Raw genomic sequence first — 1,037 nt, 5'->3', positions numbered from 1 at the left:
ATGGAGGGGGTGACTGCTGGGGCCTGGGCTGCCCCGATCCCAGTGCTGGAGGACGAGGACAGGTCACCGCAGGACTGGGGTTTACCCCGCACCAGGCTGCAGAGCGGGGCCGAGCAGCACTGTACCCCATGTGTGTGTGTCCGGGGGATCCCACCAGGCTGTGATGCCACTTCTCCCCACGGGCACGCGGGGCAGCCGTGCCCCTGGCTCCATGCTCCCCCTCGCCTCGGCTTCTGTCAGCACCCGGCACTGCCCCATGGCACCGCCGCAGCCTCTGGGGACAATGCGGGGCAGAACAGGGGTCTGCACCAGGGCCACCTCCCCTCTCCTGCCCTGTCCTGGGGAAGGGTCTGTCCATGGGGGCCCTGCAGATGCCCCACAACGTGGGCACGGCCGTCAGGTGGGGGTCAGCCCCCTCACGGGGCCGGCACAGGCCTGATCGTCCCGTCCCTGCTGCAGCCACCACGTTCTGGTTCCCTCCCAAATCCCTGTGCCACGGGGAAGGGACCCTGGTGCTGCCCAGCTCTGCCTGTGGCACTGGCCTGGCGTCCCCAAGGCAGATGGGTTCAAGGGTGCCGTAGTCCTGCTCCCCCGGCACCCCCCGGCTGCGGTGCCCCTGCCCCAAACCCCCGCAGGACCGGGCTGCGGTGACGGGTAGGTGTGACACATAGGAAGGGGGTGATATTTAGGCAGGGCATGACATAAGAGCAAAGTGACATAGAGGGACAGCGTGACATGTCAGGATGGGGCGACCTGAAGGGTCACGGTGACATAGGGATGTGGTGACATGTAGGGGCAGAATGACATGGAGGGACACAGTGCCATGTAAGGCAGGGTGACATGTAGGGACGGTCCCTCGCCCGCAGGTGTCAGCACCGGACCGGAGGGTGCTGGTGGTGGCCGGTGGCCTCTGGCCTGGCCTCGGGGCTGACCTTCGGGGCAGCCCAGGGCTGTCCCCGGGGTGGTGGGGCCGGGGGAACAGCGGACCCTCACTGTGCCCCTCCTGGGCCAGCCCCGGGGTGCGTGGGCAGCGGCAC

General features: G+C 68.4%; 1 protein-coding gene across 1 annotated transcript in view; it reads right to left on the bottom strand.

Annotated features, from left to right (window-relative positions):
• Positions 1-258, bottom strand: part of KIF3C (kinesin family member 3C) — a 15,642-nt gene extending 15,384 nt beyond the window's left edge. The window contains exon 1 of the mRNA XM_019470968.1: positions 181-258. Within this exon, the coding sequence (XP_019326513.1) occupies positions 181-258 (78 nt within the window). The remainder of the gene's footprint in view (positions 1-180) is intronic.
• Between the last annotated feature and the right edge of the window lie 779 nt (positions 259-1,037).

The sequence above is a fragment of the Aptenodytes forsteri genome, unplaced genomic scaffold (genome assembly GCF_000699145.1).
Source record: "Aptenodytes forsteri isolate BGI_AS27 unplaced genomic scaffold, ASM69914v1 Scaffold192, whole genome shotgun sequence".
In the NCBI taxonomy this organism is placed as follows: domain Eukaryota; kingdom Metazoa; phylum Chordata; class Aves; order Sphenisciformes; family Spheniscidae; genus Aptenodytes; species Aptenodytes forsteri.
This window is presented reverse-complemented; position numbering and strand designations above follow the sequence as displayed.